Source organism: Thunnus maccoyii, chromosome 5, assembly GCF_910596095.1.
Source record: "Thunnus maccoyii chromosome 5, fThuMac1.1, whole genome shotgun sequence".
In the NCBI taxonomy this organism is placed as follows: Eukaryota; Metazoa; Chordata; class Actinopteri; order Scombriformes; family Scombridae; genus Thunnus; species Thunnus maccoyii.
The window spans coordinates 4,439,959-4,462,995 of NC_056537.1; the positions used below are offsets into that span (position 1 = coordinate 4,439,959).

The following is a 23,037-nucleotide window of genomic DNA, read 5'->3' on the forward strand; positions in this document are numbered from 1 at the left end:
AACACTACGCTTCACGTCACAGCGACTTTAGTTCTTTCCATGTAGCAGGATACGTGTAAGCAGGGCTGCAGCTGACCATTATTTTCATGATCGATTAATTTGTCAATTAACTGATTAGTTGTTTGGTGTTTTAAATGTCAGAAAACAGTGAAAATGTCAATCACTGTTTCTCAAAGCCCAAGCTGACCGACAGTTTACTGTCAGAAGACTAAAGAAACCAGAAAATATTCATATTTAAGAAGCTGGAATCTGAAAATTTCAACATTTTTCCTTACTCAACGACTCAAAATGATTGTTTATCTAAATAGATGGCAACTGATTTAGACTCAGAGTAGCTATGGAGCAGTTTCTCTTCCACTGATCTACAGGAAGCTGAAAAGAAACAACAATGTGCAAAAAAAAAGGCAACAAAGAAGACGACAAGCTAGTAAACAGGATTTTTTTTTAAAAATCATCTTTGCAAATGTTTTAAGAAGAATGAAATGCTTTTGTTACACTTCAATGATACACACAGAGTTTCTGTTACTCCATAGGGGAGCTTTAAAGGATAGTTTCACAGTTTTTCCAACATTCCTCCTGTTCATACTGGATATTAAAAGTTGATGTGAAGCTTATACGAGGCTTCAGCAAGTAGATATCTGCCATATTTACAGTCTTTTTAGCACTAAAAAAGGGAATTTGGCACTAAAAAGACTGTAACGTTAAAAGATATCTACTTGATTTGACTCATTTGGACGCTGAAGCTTCACATTAGCTTCAGATAAACTTTTCTGATGTCACCATGGTCGAGGGGCGTGTGGTTTGAGGGAATAAATGACGACACAGAGCTCGGGCGCCGTTTCCACCAGCTACAGGTTTAATATCAGATCAACAACAGTAGAAAAACAGAGGCAGAGGCTACCAGACAAAAAGAAGAGTAGGAAATCCAACAGCATCCAACAGGCTCTTTAAAATAATTCCTCTGTACAGTATTTACACACACGCACACACACACACACACACACGCACACACACACACATACATACATACACAGAGTACAGTACAGCTACACACTGAGGAGGAGGAGCCAGTCTGTCAGTCTGAGGATGCAGCATCAGTCCTAACGCTGCCCTCTGATTGGTCCGTCCTCCTCCGTCCACAGTGTTTGTTTTTTTTTTAATTTCCAGGTGAAGGTGTGACGACGTCCGGGTGCTGCGCTGCTGTCGCCGCTTCTCAGAGAGGTCAGAGGTCACCGCAGATATAGTCTGGGGGGGGGGGGGGCAGAGGGCGTCGCCGTAATGTGAGGATGAAACGAAAAAAAAAATATCGGGACGTGCCATTAAAAAAAAACAAAAACAACTGAGTGCGTGGCTCAGAGAGACAGGAAGTGACCGTCCCGTCCTTCTTCAGCCACAGCAGAACGTGACTGTGAACGCCCCCTCACCCCCGACGCCCCGAACTGTCCGACCCCACCCCCTGCTCTGCCCCCCCGTCTCCAACACAACAACAACAACATCAACAACAACAACAGAGCAGCTTCAACCACCAGGAGCATCTCACTGCGCCTCCACCCGCCGAGTCCACTCTGTCCTCAGTCTGTGAGCCAAAACCGCCCGCCGAACGCCGCCGGTACCACCCGGAACCAGTAGAACCAGTAGAACCAGTAGAACCAGCGGGACCGGCAGGACCTCCTATCCTCCTGAAGTCTCAGCGGTCCGGCGAGGAGGGCGGAGCGGCCGGCCGGCTAGCTGGACGTCCAGGCAGAGTAATCAAACGTACACAAACACCATTGAACTGATGTCGAAACAGAAATGCTTCCTCATGTGATCCAGTCACATGACTCCGGGCAGGTGGAGGTCAGCCAATCACGTGTGCCTACAGACAGGTGAGAGAACAGTATTGGTCACAGGTTTGGCTGCTTGGAGCATCGTTATCATAAACTCATTTAAAGGATCAGTGCAAAAAAAAAAATGTTTACAGTAAAACAAATGAACACTCACTGATATTTTCTTATAAGAAAAATACTTTTAATTAATTTCACATTATTTCACCATCAAAGACGTGTGTGTATGAACTGGAAAGTTGGTCATGTGACTTTTAACTTACAAGCACTGGTTGGCTTATAACTGTGCAGTTTGAACCCAAATGAACCTTTGCAGAGATGAGTTTACATGAAACATCCTCTGTAGAGAAGCACTGACCTTTGACCTCTGAGGTTTTAAAGTCTATAGTTTTTGCTGTGTGAGCATCCGTCTGCTCGACAAGGTGGAAACTGTTTCTTTAAAGACCCTCATAAAGCTGGAAGATACTGATGTGTGACCACTAGATGGAGCTACAGACAGAGAACGAACTGAATCCTCTCAGTGAACAGCAGCAGAGTGTGTGTGTGAGTGTGTGTGTGTGTGTGTGTGTGTGTGTGTGTGTGTGTGTGTGTGAGTGTGTGTGTGTGTGTGTGTCTCATCTTGTGGGGACATAAAACTGTTACATTGTGGGAAAAACAAGCCTCCATAATGTAAATCATTAAATCTTTGGGTAAAGATGTGGTTTCAGGTTCTGGTTCTGGTCTAAAGGAAATGAATGTAAGTCAATGTGATGTCCTCTGCATGATGGAAACAAGCTGCAACAATTAATCAATTAGTCCAAAATTAATCTGCAACTATTTTGATAATCAATTAAACGTTTCAGTCATTTTCCTGCAAAAATGTGACAATTTAATGTTTCTTTTTGAGTCATTTTTTTAAGAAAAAAAAGTCCAAATTCATTGATTTCAGCTTCTCAAATGTGAATATTTTCTGGTTTCTTTATGAAACTGAATATTTTTGGGTTGTGGACAAAACAGACGGTGATCGTGACAATTTTCACAATTTTCTGACATTTTATAGACCAAATAAACAATAGATGAATTGATAATGAAAATAAACTGCAGCCCTGCTTATAAAGCTCCAGAGCTCAAAGTGATGACTTGAAAATGTTTATTTATAAGACTAAGAGTTCAAAACTAAAACATTTTCAACATACTGTCGTATATGATGAAGGAAACCATCAAATCATCACATCTGAGACATTGAAACCAGGAAAAAGACAAATATTTCCTCGTTCCATCTGGACTGTCAATAGCTGCGGATTAATTTTCTGCCGACTAATCAATAGTTTCTGGCTGCTTCTCAGCTGCTCAGAGAGTTTTTAGTGATGAAGATGATGTTGATGTTGTCACCAGGTTAGAGGATGAAGAACAGACGTCGTCAGTCCTCATGAAGATGGAAATAATGTGAACGATGGAACATATAAGAAGATAAAGATGAAATAAATAAAAAGACGAGCGTCTGTCTTACCGTTCTCACCTCCGTGCGGGGGGGTACATGGACGGGGCGGACGCTTGCTGACTGGCGACGATGGCTGAGGAGGAGAGACCTGCGACACACACACACACACACACACACACACACACACACACACACACACACACACACACACACACACACACACACACACACACACACACACACACACACACACACCAGATCAGATCCAACATGGCCGACGTGTTTAAAGTCTGAATTGTTCATATAAGATATATAAAGACGGATTAAATGCCAGTTTTAACGCGCTGTGTAACAAATACGTCATCAGAACCATCCCACAATGCTTTGTGCCTTGTTACCATAGAAACATCCAGCTGTCTGAAGCGTCTGCAAGATTCACAGAAACACTTTCTAAATATTATCTAGACTTTTTTTTCCATTTAATCAAACTGTAGATATTATAACCAACCCAGTTCATACATTTAATCATAACAACCAATAAAAATGTTGCTTCAATTATTTACAATGAGCCAAAATTCTTTACCAGAAGTCCATGAAACAATATTTTTTATAACAAAACATTGACTCTTTTTTTGCATTTTGCAAATATGAGATAGAAAGTGACTAAAAATCATAGAGAGTGGATCCACTATTATTATTTTTCTACTTTTTTATTTCTTAAACAAAAGAAGTAATGGTAACAAGTATTCTTATTTTTCATTTATATCAGGTCTGATTCGGTGTGGAATTTAATAAAATATTTAGCATCAATTTTATGAAGTTATATAATGTTTCACATCCTGACTGATTGTTTTCATGAATGAATTTGAAATGAGCTTCATGGGAAATAAACTCTGTAACTTAAACTACACATCATCATTATTAAATTCCAGGCCGAGCTCTTTTTTTCCCCCCAAAAAAAATCTCTTTAAGGGTCTAGACATTTTTTTAAAGACAAAACCTAAAAACAAAACATTTTTCCGACTGGACGCAGCTGCGATGGACGGTCTGAAAACAGATGGTTTCTCAATCTGAGTGCAAAAAGGCTCCGTTTAGTATTTTAATCTGTCTTGTGCTCGTAGTACAGAGGCTTTTAGAAAGACTCATTATTATTATTGATGGGTTTTTTCTTCAATACAAATCACTTATTATTCTAAGAAATGTATTATTATTATTATTATTAACTCGTCGGCCCGGTTACAGTCCAGCTCCACACTGACCTCCAAAAACAACTGAGAGGTTGTTATTGGAGTGTTAATGAGTCTCATGTTTCACCTGTAAAACTGCTGTCAGAAACATTTTGATGCTGTTTTCATCATCTGTGATATTTGGTTTAAACAGCGACGGAGCCTCAGAGGAGCAAACAGAAACATTTTCCTCAGTTTCCATCACACACAGTTTTGTTTGTTTGTTTTGGTTCTGTGAGCTCAGTGACTCAACTCCATGACGGATGATTTGAATTATTGACAGCTGCAGCATTTTCAAATATCAGCCTTGTTTTATTATCTACTGTACTGCTGCCTCACGTTAAAACTTTTCCACTGGCCGGCCAGCGGGAGGCTTTTATTGTGAAGCTCCAGGAGGAAATGCAATGTGTTTATCACATCATTAGCTGTGCTTGTTGTTCAATAATAAAAACAGCTCCAAACACAACAAGACATGCACATGTTTGCTCAGTGGATCAGTTTATAAAAATAGAAGAAGCAGAAACAGCCGAACACGTCATCAAGGTGAACTATTTCTTCTACCTTGCTGAGCAGTGAAGTGGAAAACATTTAAACTGTGCCAGTGTTAACTGGGTGGTCGCGGTTGCTTACTGCTCAGCTCAGAGTGTCCACACCAGTATGAAAAAAACTCAACTGGAGCTGCTGAAAATATCTGGATTTATCATCTGAAGGCTGCTACAGGAGACATGTTTCACCTGAGCATCAGTTGTGAGTCTTACCTGAGGCGTAGGACAGGTCGTACTGTCCCGACAGCAGCGGGTATCCCAGGTGATGATGGGAAGGCAGGATGCGTTGGGACGGCGAGGATCGCGGCCGGTCGCCTTCTCTCTCCCGGTCTCGCTCTCTCTCTCTGTCTCTCTCCCGCTCGTGCGGGGTCTTGTTGTCTTGGATGGACGGGGATTTGCTCTTGTACTGGCTGGCGTGCTGCTGCAGTAGGTCCAGAGCTTTGGCCTCGCCGGGCGGCTTCACCGTCGGACTGGACCTGGAGGGTTTCTCCCCCTCTTCGCCCGCCGCCACCTTTCCTCCGTACGAGGGGAAGGAGTAACCGGCCTGCAGGTACGAGCCTGAGGACGGAGACAGAAGCAGAGACGCTTCTTACACCTGCTTTAACTGATGTTTTATCCACTAAGCTCATCAGAAACAAGCAGCGGACTCTACATTTATTTATTAATTCTCTGTAGGTTCATCACTACGAGCCACGACCAACACGTTACACACTGACAGATCATAAAAATATACATTACAGACACTTTACATCAGTCATACTAACAGGATAAAGCTCAGTTTGTAACCTTAGCTAGTGTGCTAATGACATTAATAGTCAGGAATGTCCATCACCAGTCCAAATCTGTTATATATTGAGCTTCAGAGATGCTAGCTGCTTCCAGGCTTTATGCTAAGCTAAGCTAACCCAATGCTAACTCCAGCTCTGTGCTTTTGACATTTGATTCATATTAATTTGAACTCTCTCTCAGAAAAAAACAGATGTTGAACTATTCCTTTAATTCTCTAAATCCTGAGTTCTGGACTCTCATCATCATCATCATCATCATCATCGGTTTAGACTCTTCCTCTTACCGGGGTAGTTCTGCATCATGACGGAGGGCATGCCTCTGTAGCCGGGGTGGCTGGGCTCGTAGCCCTGACTGTAGGCATACGGTCCGTGCATGTAGGGCATGTAGCCCTGGTGCTGGGCCAGCGGGGAGGAGAACTGCATGTGGGGGGGCCGCGCCTCCTTCCCTCCCCCTCGGTGCTCCTCAGGAGGCAGCTGCGTCCTGCCCTCCGCTCCCTCCTTCGCCTCCTCTTTCTGGAGACCCTCCTTCAGCCGCGGCCTCTCCTCCTTCCCCTTCCTGTCGCGCTCTCTCTCCCTGTCCTCCTTCCACCTGTCCTCCTCCTGGGGTTTCGGGGCTTCTGAGTATTTGTTGGGGTAAACGTAGGGCCACAGGCGCGAGTCCGGCTCCTGCGGAGAAGAAGAAGAAATGTTGGTGAAGACAGCCGACGGTAGCGATATTTGATGATGATGATCTTTTAACACAATAATGACCACCAGTGGATCTGTCTGTGTCATCTCTGCCTGGTTCTATTTTTATAATCCGGGTCTATTTGTGTCAGAGCAGCTGACGTCTCTGAAGCCTAAAATTCACTTATAAATGCATATAAACGCCAATATTTATTAAAAACTGACTCAATTATTCTTCAATGATGCATTTCATTTGCTGCTTGTTTTTGTTTGTAGTTTATAAAAAGAGAGAGAAGAAGAAAAGTGTTCTGCTTTCTGTTTTACTGCAGCTTCACTTTTATTGATCTCATTTACATATTTATCAAGTTTGACATTTGATCACGACTCATAAACGCGACCTGTTGACCAGCAGACGTTACCGAGCCGCTGCTGCAGATAAAAATCTGTATTTTATGATCACGACATCGTCTGACAAAATGAAGAAAAATACAAGTTAATGGCTGCAGCTGTGCTGTGAGATCAGCTGCACCGACACTTAATGAGACGCAACAATTTGGCGATTAATTGATTAGTCATCAGCTAAATGTAATCAGTGTTCTTTAAGCAACAATATGAAACATTTGATGGTTCCAGGTTCTCAAATGTGAGAACTTCCATGTTTAAAATTATTATATTTTTGGGTTTTGGACTCTTGGTTGGACAAAAGACATTTAAAGACAGCAGCTCGGAATTTAGGGAATTGTAACGCACATTTTTTACTATTTTTTGAGGTTTTATACACAAAACTCTTAACGAGAAAATAATCAAGAGACAAATTGATAACGAATATAATTGTCAGTTGCATATTATCATAATAGATGCCATCTGTAGACGTGAACTCATTCTGCTTCTAAACATCAGAAAGTACACGTTCCTGAAAGCTGTGGACGTAGATCTGTAGTTACCTGTCTGTACCACATGGCGGGTTCTACTCCTGACGGCCGGCCTGACTCCACCCCCGCTTTGGGCTCCTCTTTCACATGATGTCCTGCTTCACTCAGCTTCATCTTCAGACCCTCCGGTTGGGCCGCGGGGGTTTTGGGGTCTTCTCCCTTCGCCATGATGACAGACTTGGCCTGCTCTGAAGCCGACAGGGGCTCTTTGGGCTTGGCTGGGTTTAGCCCCCCCTTAGCGGCCAGGTCGGTGAGGCTGGGGGCTCTGGACAGGGTGGGGGGCACCGAGGCTTTCTGCTTCCACTCCTCCTTCCCGCAAGCTTCCCGCTCTTTGCCTTCGGCCTTCTTGTCGGCCTGCCGCTGCCGCTCCTCGTACTGCTGGCGGTAGGCGGGATTAGAGGCCAGCAGGTGGGCGTGGTAGGCCTGGTCAGGTGAGTAGGAGTAGGGCGGGACGTAGTACTGGTTGTAGTACAGAGGCTGCGTGTACATGTTGGAGCGCTGCTGGATGACCGACGGCTGCTGAGGCCCGGGCTCCGCCTTCCTCTCCTCCTGAGGCTCCACCTTCAGTTTGATCTCCTCCCCCACCTCCGGCTCCTCCTCCTTCTTCACCTTCACCTGCGCTCCCTCCACGTGAGGCTGCGCTGCGGGTGCGGCTCCCGGGCTGGGGTTGGGGTAGCTGGGGGAGTAGTAGGAGTCATAGTTGGAGTAGTACGGAGATTCCTTACTGGGAGCCTGAGGGGGAAACAACGCCTTCTTGGCCCCTTCGCGGGGACCCTGGTCAGGGTCCGGCTTCACCTTCACGCCCTCCGCCTTCCCCTCTCCGTCCTCGCCCGCGTCGGAGATGTCGGAGTAGGCGGGGCTGCTGGTTTTGACGGACGCGTTGTCGGCTCCGTTCTGGTTGAGGTGGAGCGGGGGAGCGAGGCCGGCCTCCATCCTGCTGGCCACGCCGATGGACGGGCTCGGCGCGTTATCGGAGAAGCTGTACACCTTGTCGGCCTCGGCCTTGATGCTCGCCAGCCGGCTCTGATGAGCTTCTGTGGAGCCGTTGAGTAAAGCGTCCGACGCCTCCGAGTACGGGCTCTTCCCTTCCTCTGGTCTCCCCCCCTTACCCATCGCCTTTGGACTGTCCCCCTCCTTCCCGCCCTCCCTCTTCTTCTTGTCCTTCTTCTTCTTGTCCTTGGCGAGGGCGGGGCTGGAGGCGGGGTCGGCCAGCGGAGGGGGTTTCGGTTGGATGTTCTTCAGCTGGGGGCTCTTGGGGACGGACTGAACCACTGAGCCCAGAGCAGGGGAGGACGCCTGCAGGGCGTAGGGTGACGGGGCGCTGGGGGCGGCGGGGGCGACGGGGCGGGCCGGCTTCACGCCTTTCTGGGTCAGTTTATCAGGTTTGCCGCCGGCCGCCATCTTCTTTGCCTTTCTGTCGTCCATCCCGTCGTTGCTGGCCTCGTCTGTCAAACAAGCCCCCTCCTCGCCGCCGTCCGTCACCTCCGGCTCCGCCTCCCCAGCTTTCTTCTTCCCCTGCTTTGACGCCAGCTTCCCCGACGAGGGGGACGGGGCGTCGAAGCCCCGCCCTTTAGGTGTAGTGGAGCGGGCAGGGGAGATGGCGGCGCCGTTGCAGGAGGCAGGGTCAGGATGGAGGGCAGGGTCATCCCCGTATTCACTGTCTCCATCCTGGTCCAATCGGACGTCGTGGTCGTTATGGGAACGGGCCTGGTGGTACTTCAGCCCGTTGATGTGCTTGTACTTCTTGTTGCAGTTGGGGTGCGGGCAGTCGATGAGGACGGGGGAGGGGCAGGTCCGGTCCAGCTGCGGAGGGGGCAGGGGGTCGGTTTTACCTCCAGGAAGTTGATTCGCGGCGCCAGTGGAGTTGGTTCTCATGCGCTTGGACGCCTTGGTGTCCTCAGAGCTGGAGGTGGGCTCCATATCGGAGGCGGGTTTGGTCTTCCTCTTGGCGGAGGACGGGCTGGCCTTGGCGTCCTCCACGCCGCCGGCCGTCTGGCTGCCTCGCCGTCCTTTGCTATTTGCAGCGGCGCCGCGCGTCTTGCTGCTGCCGCTGCCTTTGTTATCGGAGGAGTTGCTGTTGTCGTTCAGCGGCGTGTTGCTGCTGGGGCGCATCCTCTTCCCCCGACCGCGACCGCTTCGCATCTCCACGTCGCTGGTGGGAGAATCACAGAACCTGAAAACACACAGTTAACAAAACATGAAGCAGAAACAGGAGAAGAAGAAGCAGCTTCCTTCATCTGCACAAAGGTTATATAACACTGTTTGCTTCATTCATCTATTTAAGAAAACAAATGTAGGAACAATATTTGCACTTGGTGTGCCACAGGGAGGATGACACAGAGTAGAAAATACCATAGAAGAAGCTTGATATCATTAAACAACATTGTTTTCCTCCAGTCCTCCTCCTGTGTGCTGCATTAATCAATAACTGTTCCTGCCTCCCACTCATCAATCTCATTTGATTCCAAATGTCCGACTGTGCATAAGAGAGACAAGATGTTAAGTCTGGATTCTTTTCTAACTTCTACTGTTGTTGTGCTCTTTTCTTTTTGTCCTGCAAAGCGGAAAATGACTGAAAAGACTGAAAATGATCCGCTTCAGTGTCTCCTTGTTCTGATCTGAACTGATCTTTGTGCATAAGAGATGATAATTAGGTGATACGTTTATTGCAGCAGCTTCATGAGGTGAAGAATATCCACATCACTCTCTTGAGTTACTACAGTATAAAACAATGAGATGACAGAAACTTGTGGCAGAATTTGCTGAACCATTTCTACTAAAATCCTTTAATATCACGCAGCTCTGATCAGGAGAAACTAGTCGACAGACGACATCTGAAAACACGTGTGAGTGTATATGAACCTCGGAGGGGCCCAGTCATGTCTCGTGCAGTCCAGCAGGGTTCCAACGTACGTCTTGTTCCTCCAGGTGACGTTGACGACCAGCATGCCTACACACACACACACACACACACACACACACACACACACACACACACACACACACACACACACACACACAAACACACACACACACACACACACACACACACACACACACAGGGACAGTTAAACTTGACATGTACATTAACCAAACACATTTTCAGAAACAGAAACCTACAGAAGGTGTTACTGTAGCAGGAAACAGAGATATCAGATGTGATTTCCCCCCCCCTCCCTCCTCCTCCTCCCAACCACCACCGACATGCTGAGCAGCAGATGTCAAATAGTTTCATACTAACATCAGGCTCAGCAGGTTTCTGAGGTCGAGTCACATCAATGATTCAGTAACTGTGTGACTAATTGCGGAGAGAAACTGAGTATTTCAGCAGAACTTTCCACAAAAAGGGGAGCAGATCAAAGTGTCCGGCAGCAGTAACAGCTCAGTGTGCAGCTGATGTGTGAACAGCTTCCTGGTAGTCGAGAGCGGAGGGCCGTCACCTCCACTTTGTCTCTTCAACACCTGCCGCAGCACTCTCACAGGGTGCGTGCATGTGTGTGTGTGTGTGTGTGTGTATGTACTCAGATTGAACTGTGATTCATGACGGGTTTTAAGATTTTTTTTTTTTTTTCCTCTCACAGTGACATGTTAGACGTCTTGCGCTGCTGCTGCTGCTGCAACCGGAGCGCTTTTAAAACCGTTTATCATCCCTGCTGTCGAATCCGGCCGACATGATTCCTGCGGGGTCGCGGCGGCTGGTGGAAGCGAACGCGTCTCCACCGCCGGTGAAAGCAGAGATGTTTGTGTTAATGGCGGTGGACAGATGAAGGTCGTCCGTGTGAACGCGGGAGTTATTCGGTCTTAAAAGCGCGAGTGTGAAATCGGTTGTGACTCGGGCTTTGTGGAAAAAACAACACGAACGTAGAGCTTCTGTCCACAGTCTGGGTGTGAAAGTGCCGTGCGGAGTCGCTCGTTAAAAACAACTTTCACTCATCAGACTCAGATGATTTCTGTCACTGTGATCAGAAGAAAAGCATCATTTCACACAAAAAAAACCTGAAACACATGACGATACTGTGGGAATTTCTTCTGGAATTTGCTCTTTAGTAATTTCTCAGAATGAAAGATGAGGATTTAATGGAGGTTTTATGAAAGTGATGGAGTGGAGGAGGAGGTTTGTGCCAAAGTGTCAGTTTTGTTGTTGGAGCAGCTGATAACAGCTCAGAGAACACTGGAAACACTGAGCAGCTTATAACTGCTGCTGCTTCAGGATCTCGTGGGCAGATCAGTTGGCAAAAAGTGTGAAATCCTTTACAAACATCACAGCGGTTTTAACTCAGGTTTACATGTGAGGTGCCACCGCAGTGATGGAGGCTTGTTTACTTCCATCTACGAGACCTGGACTCGTCTGTCTCTGGCAGTGAGTAGTTAAGGATATACAGCATGTCTAACGGTTCACATCACACAACTCTAAATGTGGAAAGTTTGGAAAAGTTACGTAATTGTACCGCCAGCATTAAAAAAGGTGGAAAAACAAAGCCTGCATAGTTTTATTTTTCTTAACAAACGTTAGTTTAAGCATGTGGACTCTTTGTCTTGTTCTTTACTGTTTAAATCAGAGTAGTTATCTCTGATATATCTCTCTATAATTAGATTTACAGGACATCTAAGTGATGAAGTAACGTGATTTGTCAGGTATTAAATTCGCTGGATTTGTCAAACACAAACAGTCTGATTGGGTTATTGGATTTCCAAAAGGTTTACGTGCTGTGATAGAACAAAAATATCAAACGCTAACTGGTTATTAGGAGAACTTTCAGTATGAGTTGATTCTTTTATGTTTGTAAGAATAAAACACAGAGATTCTGACCTAAACGTGACTAGATGTGAGATGTATCAGGATGTGATTGTGTGTGTTTGTGTGTTTGTTGTTGCTCTCACCGTCTTCGGTCTCCTGCCACACGATGCCTTCCAGGTTGACGCTGGTTCCCGGCTCGCAGGGTCCCAGACACTCCGGTTCGGTGGCGAGCGCTGCGTCTGCCGTGTTCACCGCTACTGAGCGCGTGCGAACCATGATCTGCTCGCAGGGAGACGAGATGTCGCTGTTGGCGACGGGAACGAGAAGGTGGAGAGGAGGAGGAGCGGGGGTGGAGACCGGAGACTCCATCTGGAAGGAAGGAAGGAAGGAGACGGAGAGGAAGAGCGAGATGGGGTGAGAGACGGGTTCCTGACTGAAGGCTTGATGACACAAAAAACACTTTGCAACGGGGGTCATAGGTCAACGTGTTCATAACAGAGCGGAGAGCGAAGCAGCCACAGCGTAGGTTGATGTTTGAATCATCCGATCACTGTTAGTACATCGTCTCTATACATGGATTCATAGAACTGGATAAAAGCTGCACTCTAAAAGAAACTTCCCCGATTAGACCACAATTAAAAAAAAAAAAGACAGACGCCTGTGAAGCTGCAGATATGACACCTCCACCTGCAGACAAGGTCGATTATTACTCTCTCGCTGTTTTTCCATTAGCGAGACTCGATGACCTGTAACCTGAAGCTTCCCACAACATGAACCTTTGACAACTTGTAGGGTAAAGGTGCTTTTCAGTTGGATCTTACACACTGAGACAGATCAGATACATATAATTGAAAAGGCTGTTTAATGTAGTTGAGATGTGATGACACACAAGGTTTCTGCAGGACTCACAAAGTATAGAACAATAACTCATCATAATATGATGAATTAAATGAATGTGACCCAGATAAGCAGCAGAAAATGGACATTTTTTGCCTTTATTATAGGGACAGTAGAGAGATGACAGGAGTTAAAGGGAGGTGTGATGGGGGGGGGGGTGAGACAGGTAACAAAAGGTCTGCTGCCGGATTCGAACTATAGACGTCGCAGTTATACGACATGCGTCTTAACCAGCAGGCTACCAGGGCTCAACAGGAGTGACGGTGTTTGCTGCAAACTCTACAAAACATAAAGGTTAAACAGCTTCTTGCAGCACAATCTACTGTCACACCAGTTTCACTTGTAGTTTATAGATGTAGAACGTCTCCTGACAGCCTGCAACACAAACACTACTAATGTTACTGTCTGCAGCAGGAAGGAGACATTATTCAACATGTTTATAATACTTTTTAATACTTTCTAAGACCTTTTTTTAGAAGGAAGTGAAGTCAGTGTGTTTTTTCAAGACCTGTGAAAACCACAAATTGGTAAAATCATTAATTTTCTATTGATAGCTGATGATTTGGTGTCAAATCTCAGTAGTTTTTGGTACTGACTGAAGGTTAGGGTAGTAATCTGCCCAGTAGTTTCTCGATTGTTTGTTCAGTCTATAAAAATAATAAAAACACCCACAGTGAGGTCTTCAATGTGAGCAACAGTCCAAAAACCAAACATATCTAATTTACTGTCATATATTAAAGAAATGCAGTTAAATCAGCAGAGACTGTTCAGCATCTTTGCTTAAAAAATACCTGTAAATAATTAATATGTTATTAAAAACAGTTACTAGCTAAACATGTTGAACATCAGAGATGAGATGTAAGAGATGATGTGTTTACTGTCGACCTCATCGCTGCTGCTCAGTGTGAGGTCGGTATTTCCATTTCCAAATTAGAACCGAATCCAAAATGCCGAGAACCGAGCAGCTGCCAAAAAACTGGAATTTTCGGTTCTGCTTCTCAGTTCCTGAACATGATAACCTTTATTATTGCAAACAAAGGATGTGGCTATCTGTCTATGTCACGCATCAACATATCGAGAGAGAGAGAGGGAGCAACTGGTTAGCCCAACCTGACCAGGCTGACTTAAGGTGGACTGACCTTTAAGGTGGAGCAGTTATTCTCATTTTACTGACAGTCTCAGCTGCTCCTAAACAGAGAACAGAGAAATGTCTGACTGCTGAGTCTCACCCTAAGTTTTGTTCAGTACGTATAGAACAGAGTGCGAGTCTGTGGTCTGCATGCAAGTCCACAGCTGTCTGCAGATGTGGAAAGTGTGAACTGGTGACAGCGTGCAATGTAACAACAGAAAGTACTCAAAACAAAAGCAGATTGTTCTGAATTTGCTTATTTTAATAAAATAATAAAAGTAAACTCATAAAAGAATAAAGATATTTCTGTTATCTAAACATTTGACCTCTTTTTTTTTTTTTTTTTACCATATCGGAGTCGAAACTGGGAATCGATAAGAACCAGAACCGATAAGCAGAATCTGAATCGATTAAATTAAAATGATACTCAACCCCGGGGATCAGTGAAAGGAGAAGAGAGGAAGAAGAAGACAAAGAAGAAGAAGAGGAGGAGGAGGAGCGACCCCGACCCTGTAATTATCAGGTGGGAAGCAGCTGGCGTGAGGCAGCAGCAGAGAGTGCTGGGAAGGTGTCGACCGTCACCATGGAAACGCTCCCAAACCGCCTCCTCACCAGGAGACGGGAGCAGATCTGAGAGCAGCTGGTCAGAAAGTGTTGCTGAACTTCATCCTGCCATCCTCCTCCTCTTCCTCTCACCCCCAGCAGAGGTCAAAGGTCAAAGCTGACTCACTGGATCATTTAACCCTGGAGCTGATGACATCACTGAGGATCAATTACCAGACTGGACTGAAGATACGACGCACGTCGCCCTACTGCGTATGACTGACACCACAACTGATTATTATTTACTTTATTGATTAACATATTGGTTAATCAATAAAGTAAATAAGGAATTATCAACTCTTCAGTCTAAAAAGTACAGGGTTGTAACTAACAATTATTTTCACAATCGATTAGTCAGACAATTATTTTCTCAATCATTATGTTTATAAAATCTCAGAAAATAGTGAAATATGTCTGTTACAACTTCCCAGAGTCAAAGCTGTTTTATCCGACCAACAATCTAAGACTCAAAGATGATCAGTTGTAGGACAAAGAAAATCATTAAACCACAGATTATTGGGAATTTTTACTCAAAAAAACAATTATTTGATTATCAAAATAGTTGCCGGTTAATTTTCTGTCAGTTGATTAATCAATTAATTGTTACAACTCTGAAAAAAACACATAAAATATTGATAGAAATGAAAGTTTAAGTTCACAGAGTCCAAGCTGACGTCTACAAACGTCTTGTTTTGTCTGACAAACAGTTTAAAACTGAAAAATATTCTGTTTATTATGATATAAAATGGAAAAAAGCAGCGAATCGTCATATTGGAGAAGCTGGAAACAGAAAGTGTTTAGACCTGTGACGATTTATCGATTGAGAGGAAATTTATCTGCAACTATTTTGATAATTATGATTAATTTTTCAAGCAAAAACGCCAAATTGAATATTTTAAAAGGTTTTGGATTGTTAGTCAAACAACACAAGACACATGAAAACATCTCCTTCAGCTGTGAGGAATCATAACGAAGCATTGTTCAATGTTTCCTGACAGTTCATAGACTAAATATTTAATCCAGAAAATAATCATATTAATTGATAATGAAAACAATCTTTAGTTGCAGCTCTGGTTCTGTCTCTGTAAACTCCTCCATATCACTATAAACACAACATCTATAAACATTGTTTTTAGACTAAACAATCAATGAAAGAGCGATAAATACACAACGGATTAATCAATAACGGAGATAAACCTTACACAACACAACATGATGACCCTTACTGACCTCAACCCTCGGTCACCTGACACACGTTGCCCTGAGCAACCAGGAAGTTACAATAAAAACAAAACTCAATCTCCACTTGAAGACTTCTCGACACGTTTCCTGTCTCAAAACATCATCAACATCTGCAAACACGACGAGACGGACCGACAGGAAGTGAGACAGATTTTGGTACCTGAACGGACGGATCAACGACATCCCGACGTTTGTTGCTGAGTGACTGTTGCCGTCAGACAGAAGGGAGGAGAAACAAAAAGAGACCCCCAGGAGGGGAAGCTGCTGTAACCTTGCTGACCGGCAGCTGATAGCAGACACCTGAGGCCTTTTGTTTAAACTCCATCAGTGCGTTACTGCGGCAACATCTTTCAATCACATGTTAAACCGGCCAATCAGCGTTGAGCAGCAGCTGGTCGGAGAGAAGCTCGACACACCAGACAACCATGAACTAAAGATGCTTCTTCTTCTGAGAGCTGCAAACAGCAAATATGTTCATTTACTATTCAACTGTTAAATCGTCCAAAATGTCCAAAATTTCTGAGACTGAGGTTTGAACTGTTGGTCGGACAAAACAATCAGACCTGAAACTAACATCTGATTAACAGACTGTTCACCCAAAGTTGCGTCCTGGTCACATTATTACAGTTCTTCTTCTTCTGAGTTATTACAGTTTTACACTAGTTAAAAACACTGAAGTTTCACTGTGATTCCAGTGGAACTAATTGACTTTACTGTGATCAGTGGATTCGCCTGCAGAGGTGATGTAAACAGAAAATGTTTTCACATCAATTTTGTTGAACTCTGACTTGCAAATTAACACTGTTGACCAATAACAAGTCGTCTTGACCTTTGAGTGTTGACCTTTGAGAGGACGGACGACCAAAGGAGTCCAGAATGGACATGATTGCTAATTAGCTTTGTTTGACTGTTCACTTTGAATCTGTCAGAATAAAAACTGTTCCACCACAGAGACACATGGTTCACAGACAGCTGAGAGACAGGAAACGATGGTGCAAACAGGTCTTTTGCATAAACTGTGTTATTGTTAGCATTAGCAAGCTTATTTTTCTTGTGTCCAATAACTTTATATTGAATAAAATGATGTGTGAGAGAGAAATAGAGAAAAGAAAAACTGTGAGAGTCATTGTGACTGATTAGCTACTAGTTAGCAGTTAGCTACAGCAGTTCACCTATTAATCCTGTTAGCAGTCACTACGTCATCAAGCTGCTAAAACCAAATCTGTTGCAAAGATAAAGGGATTAACTTCGCTGTGCCACTTTCTGATATACAACAATAGTGAACTTTCAACTTTTAGGTGGCGGTCGAGTTGAAAAGGATCCAATCAGCTCACCAATAACCTGAAACAATCCAACAACAGCATCACAACTCTCTGCTGCTGTGACTCTTTACCGGTTAGCTTAGAAATATCTCAGCTGTCTGCAGTGAATAAATAAAGACGATGTCATGACCATCGCTGGATCACTGGTGAAACTGGTGATATATAGAATGACCCCATCAACCTCAGCTGTAAAAAAAATATCACAGTATCGACGTGCAGATGGTGTTTGATACCAGATATTTTACCAGACAGTTTAAACAGGAAACTCTCTGCTGCAACTTTTAGCTCCTTCTTAAAAAACTCCTATAAGATCTTCTGTGAATACAACTGCTGTTCTCCAAATTTGCACATCTAAAGCCTGCAGCAGCAACTTTTTTTTAAATTTTTTTTTATGCATCATCTGTCCTCAAGGTTTGACTTTAAGACAAAACAGCTCGTATGAATGTAACGCCGTTCAGACGATTTGACTCGGAAATCCCAGATGTTGGCACACAAAATAGTTGCGGTCACGAATCAAAAAGCATCTCATGGTGGAAATCAAAGAACAGGATCATCACTTGACTCTAATCAGCTGAGCCGGGAGCGGTTTTGTTGGCCACGTCTCACTCAGAAAGATTTGCATGTACTTCAGATTATTTCCTTCTTGTTTTCTTTTTTTTTTTTTTTTTTACCTTGGTTTTGCAGGCTTTGACAGATTGCAGGATGTTCTGACAGGAGATCTGCTGAGCATGTTTCCTGAAAATCCCAAAGCTGATGAAGACTGGCTGGGTGTGTAGCTTTTACTGGTTTACCGACTGTTGTTGTCGTGGTAACAGGAGGAACCAGCTTTCCAGCTCCTCTCCTTCTCCTCTTAAGAGAATAAAAACATTAACATGGCCGCCTGGAATGCTGGGAAACCCCCCTGAAGACCAGAACACCCACCTACCAACCTCCTCTTACAGAAGAGAGAGGGGGGGGGGCGGGGACCTGTTTTTACACCTCCGCTATTGGCTGCGGAGTTTTAACCAGCAACACACTCGCGGCTCTGATACGATGTTGTCCGGGGCAGGGAAACACCAGCCCCCACTCCTCCTCTCCATTCAGTCAGAGAGGTATTCATTACAACAACAAGCCACATTCCTTACAAGGTCACTCACTCACTGAGAGAGAGAGAGAGAGAGAGAGAGAGAGAGAGAGAGAGAGAGAGAGAGAGAGAAAGAGAGAGAGAGAGAGAGATTAGTGGTACTGATCAGAGCTTCAGAGAGACTCTCTGTGTGTGTCGGAGCAGGCGGAGAAGTTGATGTGATTACCTGACAGAATCTCAGCGGACCCGCTGACCCGCAATTCACACCACAAGCTGCTTGTTTTAAAGTGTTGCTCCGTTGAGGATTGGAAGTCGAGCGAGGTTATACAAGGCGGACAGACTTCAGCAGATAAAAAAAAAATACTATTTATGTTTTTCTTTTTTTCGGGCCATTTTCAAGGTGATTGTGGTTGAATCATGGAGACAAACAACGAGACGATCTGCTGAAAACATTCTTGTTCATTGAATAACATATAACTTACAAGGTCAAGAGGTACAAGACAGAGATAGTGACTACATGTCCCAGAGATCATTGCAGTAAGAAACCTCCAGTCAGCTAGTGACACATACGGAGGAACTGAACTACTGATGAGCTGCTGCAAGAGTTGTAATTGATTCGTTAATGCAAAGTGAACTATTTTCAATGTGCTTTACTGTTAAATAAACTTGTTCCTCGTCATGTTTAGCTGTCCAACAATGATGATATGGAAGGATCAGTTGTAGCTGGTTAATTGGTTCGTCAATCAACTGAATTAAAAAAAAACAAATAAAAGTTAGGCAAAAGTGCAAAATATGTGCTAGTTTCAGCTTCTCAAATGTGATGATTTAACACTTTTCTTTGTCATATATGATAGAAAATGTAATATTTGGGGGTTTTGGCCAGAAAATTTAAATATTCAGGACTTTGAAAAGATTAATAATAAAAACCTTGCACAAATGCAAACTACATAGCAAGAACACTAGAAGAGCTGCATCACTTTCAAGGCTGTTATTATTATTATTATGAATACATAAAAATGACAGACAATGCCATAAAGTTATGGACTCTTATTACCAGATATTTCAACCGAGCATCCACTGCATCTCACAACCAAAACAGATAAACAACTCAACGTTTGGACAGAAACTAACCTTTTTTGTGCACATTGTAATAACTCTGTTAATGTGATTTAAGGCATCTTCACACTTTAAGCTGTCCGAGTTGACAATCATGACAGAAACGTGGTGAAATCTTTGGTGGTCAATCCAAAACGGTGTCCTAGATCTCACTGTAAGACTGGCTGTTACTGACCCGGCCAGAGTCTGACCAATCAGCTTGCCCTGTATTAACTTTTACTGGCCTCGGGGCCGTGGGGCCAAGGGTTACGCTGAACCCTGGCTTGCTCATGGGAGGGAATGTTGGGTCTCTGTAAATGGAAGATGATGGTCTTGACCTGCTCTGTGTGAAAAGTGTCATGAGATAACTTCTGTTGTGGCTTTGAGCTGTATAAATAAAACTGACTAGATCTATCTAGGCTCATGGATGCATCATGTAGTAACTACTCGCCATAACAAACCATAAAAAACACTGATTAGTCAAGAAGAAAGCTGAGTATTTACAACAGATTGACATAACTAGAGCTGAAACAATGAGTTGATTAATTCAATTTTAAATTGTTTAACAATGCCAAAACATTATCTGGTTCCAGCTGCTCCGGCGTAAATGTTGATTTTATTTGGGAGTGCTGTTCAGGCAATAACAAGACATCTCAATATGTCAGATTGGGCACTGGAAAAACAGTGGAGGGCATTTTTCACTGTTTTCTGACATTTTGTTGATCGGAGGCCCTGGCTGGTGTAAGATTTTAAACGAGTAAATCATTTGTGTTCGTGCTTCTCTGGTATGACTCGCCTCTTTTTTTTTTTTTTTTTTTTTGAAAAATAGCACGCAAGCACTGATAATAAAAATCACACAAACACTAACACAAATCAGCAAACTCCACTGATGATGTAACTGTTTTCCAAGCATCAGTGTTGAAACATTTACTGCTGTTGTCTTTTGAGTTATAGTTTACGGAGAGCTGTGACGCTATAAAACGCCTGGAGTCAATTTATGTCCACGATGCCATGTATGAGACTAAATTAACGAAGAACCACAAGAATCCTTTTATAATCCTTTCTGTCACCCTGCAGAACAACTTCTACACATTACAATGAGTATCAAACTACTCATGAAGATGATGTCTAATCTTTCCAGGTGGTTCTCGTAGCGATCTCCGTCCTCAGAGAAACATGTGAACAACAAAACAACAACTGAATCTCCTCTTCCTCGTCTTCTTCTCAGTTGGCAGGACAGCAAAACTGCACCACAGCCAACATCTGGTGAGACAGACGGCCAGCTGACCGAATCACTGTTTTATGTGCATGATGTGATCTGTTAATGATAACTGCTGCTAATCAGCTATATAGACATTTTAAATGATCAATCAAAGTTCTTCTTCTGCCACACGGTGCCTCACTGGGCAAGTTTACATCATCACAAGGCTGCAAACATTAGTTGATTAATCAACTATTTTTGATAATCAATTTACAAAGTAAGTTTTCAAGCAAAAAAATCAAGAACATTTTCTAGTTCAAGTATCTGGATTGTGAGGATTTGCAGCTTAAATGCTATATAAGTTAACTTTACTATTGTTATTTTTATGTAATAGTTAACTGAATATATATGTTTTCTCTCTCCTGTACTCAGGTCTAATGATGATCTTCATTAAAGATTAATCTCTTTATTTTCTCCATTAGGGGAATAGTTGTTTGGTCTATAAAATGTCAGAAAATTTGGAAAAATGTTGATCACTGTTTCTCAAAGCCAAACGTCCAGCCCACACTGAAACTCTGAGCTGGTGTTTTAAGATTTACACACTCTGGAAGCTGCTTCAGAAGAGCTCAGTTTTGGGAGAAAAACACAGTTTTCATTTGGACAGAGGGCTGAAAGACGGCGAAGATGTGAAAAAGATGTGTTTAGAAATTAAACCAGTTTAGTGTGGACATCCTCTTAGAATACTGGTTTATTGCACACAATGCATTAATCTGGTTCTTCAAAGTAAGCACATTATTTGTGTGGATGTCAGACTCAGCAGAGAGAAAGGCAGAGTCCTTGAAGACGAACCGCACACAGTCGCCCACCTGCAACACATTCTTCTCCTATCAGCGGTTCTGGGAAGCGCTGGTCGCCCTGAACACACGGCTGAAAAGCCACGTCAAGGAATGAAGTTACACATAAACACACACACACACGTGATGAAAGCCATGCTTGAGAGGCCTTCAGGGAGAAGGTGGTGATAATACGCATTAAGTGACCAAGTCTAGTATTAGTGCAGATTTTAACAGAATTCCCCAAAGTTGGCAAAAGAAAATGTAGTGAATGCTTGTTCCCGTCCACTAACGTTGTGGAATGTGATGGAAATATGACATTTCTGTTAGTTTCATGAGTGACATTTAAAGGGGACCTATCATACTCATTTCCAGCTGTATATTTTTATTCCAGGACTCCACTAGAGTAGCTTTGCATGATTCACAGTTCAAAAAACTGCTTATTTATCTTATAGTGAACCTTTATGCAGCCCCTCAGTTCTGTTTCTAACAGGCAGTCTTAGCTCCTGTCTCTTTAAGGCTCTGTTCTGATTGGCCAGCTTTCCGGAAGCCTGCCGAGGGGGCAGCCATATCAGAGTCGTGTTAAGTTACTGCTGATGAAAACCTCAAATTTCCTGTTTACTGCTTCATATTAAAAGCGTTTACATGACTAAATAACAGGAGACTTTTATTGTGAATAATTTACAGGAAATGAAACATGTTCCTCACTGGATTAGCAGAGCTTTGTTAGCGGCGCTAAAAACCAAATCGACACAACAACATATGGAGATATTCGAAGCTCTTTGTTGAGCAAATCGCAAAACGCAGGGAGGAAGAGTACAAGCAGAAACAGCCACAGTGATGATGATGTTTGATGAAGAGCTGCAGACGACCAACACATCTCCAACAGGTAAACTACTTATTTTACTTTGCCCTGCTGTGTAATGGAAAAACACATGGCTCGGCGTGACTACACTGTGCACGGAGCAGATGACCATGTAAAAAAGTCCATCACGAGCCCTCTTTGGCTTCGACTGAAAGTAGAAAAAACTGTCGTAAACCGAGCGTTCATTACTTCTACATACGTTCTACATATGTTTACCTCGTTATTTGACACATTGGCCATGTTCTAACATTAAACATATGACTCAATAAGGAAAAGCGTAATAGGTCCCCTTTAAGTCTCGGACTGTAACTAACGACTGTTTTCATTGTGGATTAATCTGTTGATAATTTTATGTGTCCGTGCATTTTCAGAAATGAGAGAAAAAAAATTCTAATAACTCTAGGAGATGTACTTTTTTGTCCAATTAACAGTCCAAAACGCAAATATATTCACTTTACTGTCATATATGACTGAGAAAGCAGCAAATCTTCCCATTTGAGAAGCTGTAATCTAGAATGTTTGCTTGAAGAAATGACCAAAACTATGAATCAATTATCAAAATAGTTTTTCTGATTTCAGCTCTAAATAGCTAACTTTGCACTTCTGTCACATTTTGTTTTTTTTTATAAGCACGTCAATTTTTCCACAT

General features: G+C 43.5%; 1 protein-coding gene across 3 annotated transcripts in view; it reads right to left on the reverse strand.

Moving 5' to 3' along the window:
* Window positions 1-834: 834 nt before the first annotated feature.
* znf609a (zinc finger protein 609a) overlaps window positions 835-23,037 on the reverse strand; it is a 59,686-nt gene continuing 37,483 nt past the window's right edge. For 2 of the 3 annotated variants that reach the window (XM_042411353.1, XM_042411354.1), the window contains 7 exons: window positions 12,282-12,507; window positions 10,263-10,350; window positions 7,413-9,573; window positions 6,087-6,468; window positions 5,228-5,572; window positions 3,313-3,391; window positions 835-1,855 (listed from right to left, as the gene is read on the reverse strand). In XM_042411353.1, the coding sequence (XP_042267287.1) occupies window positions 3,318-3,391; window positions 5,228-5,572; window positions 6,087-6,468; window positions 7,413-9,573; window positions 10,263-10,350; window positions 12,282-12,507 (3,276 nt within the window). In that variant the 3' untranslated portion in view covers window positions 835-1,855; window positions 3,313-3,317. Of the gene's footprint in view, window positions 1,856-3,312; window positions 3,392-5,227; window positions 5,573-6,086; window positions 6,469-7,412; window positions 9,574-10,262; window positions 10,351-12,281; window positions 12,508-18,002; window positions 18,156-23,037 lie in introns of those variants that run through there. The other variant, XM_042411355.1, reaches the window with a different exon arrangement.